Source organism: Fonticula alba (genome assembly GCF_000388065.1).
Source record: "Fonticula alba strain ATCC 38817 unplaced genomic scaffold supercont2.8, whole genome shotgun sequence".
In the NCBI taxonomy this organism is placed as follows: domain Eukaryota; order Rotosphaerida; family Fonticulaceae; genus Fonticula; species Fonticula alba.
In genome coordinates, this window is record NW_009242978.1 from 1,492,906 (window position 1) to 1,497,787 (window position 4,882).

The 4,882-nt window shown below is 68.7% G+C and overlaps 1 protein-coding gene across 1 annotated transcript in view; it reads left to right on the plus strand.

The window, feature by feature from the left end:
• Nucleotides 1-2,142: 2,142 nt before the first annotated feature.
• Nucleotides 2,143-4,882, plus strand: part of H696_04981 (hypothetical protein) — a gene marked incomplete at both ends in the record, with an annotated part of 5,167 nt that continues 2,427 nt past the window's right edge. The window contains 8 exons of the mRNA XM_009498850.1: nt 2,143-2,370; nt 2,513-2,597; nt 2,748-2,993; nt 3,092-3,240; nt 3,456-3,631; nt 3,821-4,232; nt 4,399-4,540; nt 4,626-4,815. Coding sequence (XP_009497125.1) covers nt 2,143-2,370; nt 2,513-2,597; nt 2,748-2,993; nt 3,092-3,240; nt 3,456-3,631; nt 3,821-4,232; nt 4,399-4,540; nt 4,626-4,815 — 1,628 coding nt within the window. The remainder of the gene's footprint in view (nt 2,371-2,512; nt 2,598-2,747; nt 2,994-3,091; nt 3,241-3,455; nt 3,632-3,820; nt 4,233-4,398; nt 4,541-4,625; nt 4,816-4,882) is intronic.

A 4,882-nucleotide genomic window follows, 5' to 3' on the forward strand; every position in this document is an offset into this window, starting at 1 on the left:
CCCCCCCCCCCCCCCCCCCCCCCCCCGCCGACCCTAGAACGCTCGTGGGTCGCCTAAGCATCGAGAGAAGCCCCCGGGGCCGCTGAATGTTGGTGGCGGGGAAAGAAAATCCGCAGGGAGGGGGGCCAGGGAAAATCGGATGTCCACGAATTTGGACATCCGGCTGCCAATGGGCGGGAATTTGGTTTTCCCCGTCGGCGGCTGCCGCAGGACCCCTCCCAGGGCAAGGGGGCTTGCGGCGGGGGAGCCGGGGAATCGGCTCAAAAATCGGCATCATGCCGGGCCGGCCAATAAAACTGCGGGCCGGAGTCGGCAAACAACCTGCTTGTTGGGATACCCCGGCGGGTGGTGGGGAGCGGCGGCCGCTTCTTTTGTCGATCATGCATGGCGCAGGCCTGGCGCGCGGGGTGGGGGGGCAGGCGGGAAGTCCGCCCCGGGATGGGGACCTCTCCCAACCTCGGGCCGGCCCCTCCGGGCCTTAGGGTGTCCCGGCCGCGCATCCCCCCCCCCCCCTCTCTCTCTCGCCCTCTTAACCACTACCGACCGCCAGTGGCGGATCTGGGCGATTTCCCACGTGTGTTTCCTCGATTGGCCAGCATGCACGCTGGGCCTCTCGACCGGGCCCTTGTGCGCTTCTCCAGCCGGGGCACCTTTCTTTTTCGGACAACCACCCGGCCGGATGGCGCGCGGCCCGGGCAGAGGCGGCTGCCCAAGCATGCCCCGGGCGGGCGGGGGCCTTCCAGCCGCCCCGACCGATAGGGCCACCAGTGCCCGGGGGCCGGGGGGTACTTTTCCACCCAGCGGGCTGATCAAGCGGCCCGAGCGACAGACTGTTGTTGTTTTTTCCCCCAGCCCGGATGGTCCCCCCTCCGATCATCATCCCCCCCCCCCCCCCCGCCCCCGGCGCGGCCCAGGGTCCCCCGGGCACCTTATCCCAGAAATGCCCGAGGGGCCGGCGCATGTTGACAGGGGGGCGGGGCGTTCGGACGATCTTCCATCCCCCTCCTTTCCGGCGGGCTTCTTCTCTCCGGTCACTCGGCCCTTTCCCGGTCTTCCTCGGAGGATGCCGGGCCGAGGGACCGGGCGACCCAGTGCCGCAGTTCCAGAAAGACCCCTCCCCCGGGACCCCAGGGCAGCGGCGCCCGAGGGCCCGTCGATCGACCCAGCTGAGGGCACCCCCCTCGAGGCCAAGGATGGCTCATGCCTCTCCGTACTTTTCCCCCCTGGTGGCTACACTCCGGTGAAACCATGCTGGACCGCAGGCCATCGGGAAGGGCGTGTATTCCCAAGCCCTTTCGGGATCCGGCGAGGAGAGCATGCAGCACTTTTGGCCGTGCGGGGAGCCTGGGGGGGCCGGCGCACCAGCCCAGAGCCGCCCCCTTCCCTGCCGGCCCTCGGGCTCACTCAGGCATGGCCGGCTTTTATTTGGCCCCGGGGGATTGCCGCATTCTCGCCTTCGCGTGAGCCCCGACGGGGACCGAGCCGCCTGCCACTTCGTCGTCGTCGTCGTCGTCGTCGTCCCGGCCCCATCCCCCTCCCAGGAGAGGCGCTTCACGCAATTCTCCCCTGTGCACGCCGTGGAGCCTCTCTCCCGGGCCGGATTTCCTTGCCCGGGGGGGCGGCCCTGTGATGAGGAGGGGGCCCGGGGCGGAACAGCGCCACCGATGCCGAAAGAATGTCCCGCCCCCGGGAGCGCGCAGCCCTCCTTCCCGCGGCGACCGGCCGCGAGGGTTGCCCATGCGCGTCGAGTTACGCCGGATCGCGGCGAGTTTAGGGCGCGCGCGATCACCGGATCGGCGGCGTGATCGACACTTCCGCAGCCCGGCGTGATGCCTCTCCCGCGTCGCCGATCGACCCAGCCATCGGGCTCTCTCCCTGCCAGCTCCAAGTCCCGGCTGTGCGACGCGTCCTCGCCCGCCCCGCCGGATGCGCCGATCTAGGCCGCTTTGCCGGCGAGGGATGTATGATAAGTGCCCAGCCCCCGGGGGAGGGGGGAGACGGGGGACCCAGCCATCCTGCCAGACTTTCTGCCCGATCTCCGCCTTATCCCCTCCCCGCCTTCCCCCCCCCCCCCTTCCCTTCTCTTCCCTTCCCTTCCCTTCTCTTCCCTTCGCTCCTGCTCCCTTCGCACTCCCTGGCCCCATGTCGGTCCTCCAGAGACCGGGAGGCACCAGCTCGCGGCTGCCGGCCCGCGTCCCGGCCCCGCCAACCCCCGGAGCTGGGGCCTCGTCGGCCAGCTCCTCGGGTCTGCGAGGCAGCGCCTTGCTCCGGGGTTTCCGCTCGATGGCCCAGTATCGGCGCCAGTATGCGCTACTGCTTCTGACGGCGCTGGTGTTTCACGGCATCTATGCCCTGTCCATCTTTGACATCGTACGTGATCCCTCGCCCCCTGTTGTCTGTCTCTGTTTCTGTGCCTCCCTCCCTCCCTCTCTCTCTCTCTCTCTCCGCTTTCCTGCCTCCCCCTGTTTCCCTGCCTCTTTCCTTCGACATATGCTAACCTTTAACCACTCAGTACTTCCGATCGCCGGTGATTTCCGGCATGCCACTCCATGCCAGCCCGGAAGCCGCGCCCGCCCGGCGCCTTGTGCTATTTGTCGGTATGCGCCTGGGCGCGAGAGTGGCTATGCTTCGCCAAGCCCACGCCATCCCCTTTCGCCGCGCCTTTCCCCCACGGTATTCCATCCGTCCGCCTCTCTGACCTGCCGACGCCCCCCCCCCCCCCTCTCTTCCCCGCTTCGCTCTGGCAGCTGACGGCCTCCGAGCGGACCGCTTTTTTGAGGAGCAGACGCCCGGCTCGACGGTGCCCGAGTTTGGCTTCCTCTCGACCGAGCACGAGTCCATGTACCACCGGTCTAGGGCGCCCTTTCTCCGGTCTGTGGTCGAGGAGACCGGCCGCTGGGGCGTGGCCCACACGCGTGTCCCCACCGAAACACGCCCCGGGCATGTGGCCCTGATCGCCGGGCTCTATGAGGATGTCAGTGCCGTGACCAAGGGTGCGTCCGGGTCGCCAAGCCTCCGGGCCCTCGTTCGCGCATCGGTCTCACCCTTTTTTTCTTCGGGCCTCGCCCCTCCCCCTCGCCCCGGGGCCCAGGCTGGCAGGAGAACCCGGTGGAGTTTGATTCGCTTTTCAATCGGACCCGGCGCACCTTCGCGATTGGCGCGCCCGACGTGGTGCCGATGTTTGCGCGCGGTGCCGGCGAGCGCCCGGCCTTCGAGGACGGGGACCCCGACCCCGGGGCGGTCTTTGGCCCGGCCGATGACCCGGCCTTCCAGGATATCGGCGGAACCGGGCGCGTCATCACCTTTACCTATGGCTCGGATGTGGAGGACTTTACCCTGGGTGCGTGTAGCGCCGTCGGTCCGGTGCCTCCCCGCCGGCGAAAGCCTTCCCCTTGCTTTCCCCCCGCCTCGGGGGCGGCGCCCATGGTTCTGACCCCCTTCGCACAGACCCCCAGGAGCTAGATCGGTGGGTTTTCGACAAGGCCCACGCCCTGCTGGATGCGGCCGAAGCCGGAGACACCCCGGCCCGGTTGCGGCTTCGAGCCCAGATGGCTGCCGATCGGACGGTCTTCTTCTTCCACCTTCTCGGCCTCGACACCAACGGGCATGCTCGGCTGCCAGACAGCAAGCAGTATGTTTTGTCTTTTCCCCCTCCCGCTCTCCATTTCCCTGTCCGTCTCTTTCTTTCTGACTTTCCCCCTCCATTTACTCGTCTATCTCTTTCTTTCGCCCTCTCTTGCCCTCTCTTGTCCCCCCCCCCTCACTCCGCCCTATTTTGCTGCTTGCCCCCCTTCCGCGGCTCGGCCCACACTCGCCGTAGATACCTCGAAAACATTCACTACGTGGACGCCGGCATCAAGCGCTTGCATGGCCGTCTGGAGGACTTCTTCCGCCGGCTGGATGGCACCCCGGAGCAGGAGCCCTCCCGCACGGCGTACATCTTCACGGCGGATCACGGCATGTCCGCCCAGGGGGCCCATGGTGATGGGACTCCCTCCTGCACGCGGGTGCCCCTGGTGGCCTGGGGTGCCGGGGTCCGGGGCCCGGGGCCGAGTGGGGACATGGGCACGGCGGCCGGTGCCACGGCCGCGGCCGCGGCCGCCACCGCCCGACTGTGGGACACCTGGCTCGGGACGGTGGAAAACCGGGCCGACGGCCTGGCCGAAGACCACTGGGGGCTGGATCATTTGGTTCGCACCGACGTGGCCCAGGCCGATGTGGCGGCGCTGATGGTACGGCCCCCCCCCCCCCCCCCCCCCCCCCCCCCCCCCCCCCCCCCCCCCCCCCCCCCCCCCCCCCCCCCCCCCCCGGGAGAATGCCCCGCACGTGCTCCCACCTGCCGATGACTGACATGCATGTGCCGCCTGCTGCCCGGGTCGCCCGTCCTCCCCGTGGCAGACCTCCCTGATTGGGGTGCCCTTTCCGGTGAATAATGTCGGCGTCGTGCCGCTGGACTACCTGGAGGCCGACGGTGCCTTCCGTGCGCATGCCCTTTGCACCAATGCGCGACAGATTTTCGCGCAGCTCGAACGGAAGTCCGGTATGTCCGCCTCGCCCGCTGCCCGGCGACTCGCCCGGTCTCATGCTCCCCTGTGGCTTGCTCGTGCTGACATCCGGACGGGCAGAACTCAAGAAGGCCTCTGTCGTGCGGCCCTTCCGGCCCTTTGCCCCCCTGGCCAACTTCTCGGATGAGTCTATCTTCTCCAAGGGCGGCCTGGTGGAGGGGCACATCGCGGCCGGGCGCGTGGCCGCCGCCGAGGAGGTGTGTCGCGGCATGATCGACCTTTCCATCGAGGGTCTGCGTTACTTCCAGACGTGCGTGCCTTCCTCCTGCCTCCCGGCCTCCCCGCTTTCTTTCTTTTTTTTCTTTCCCCCCCCCCCC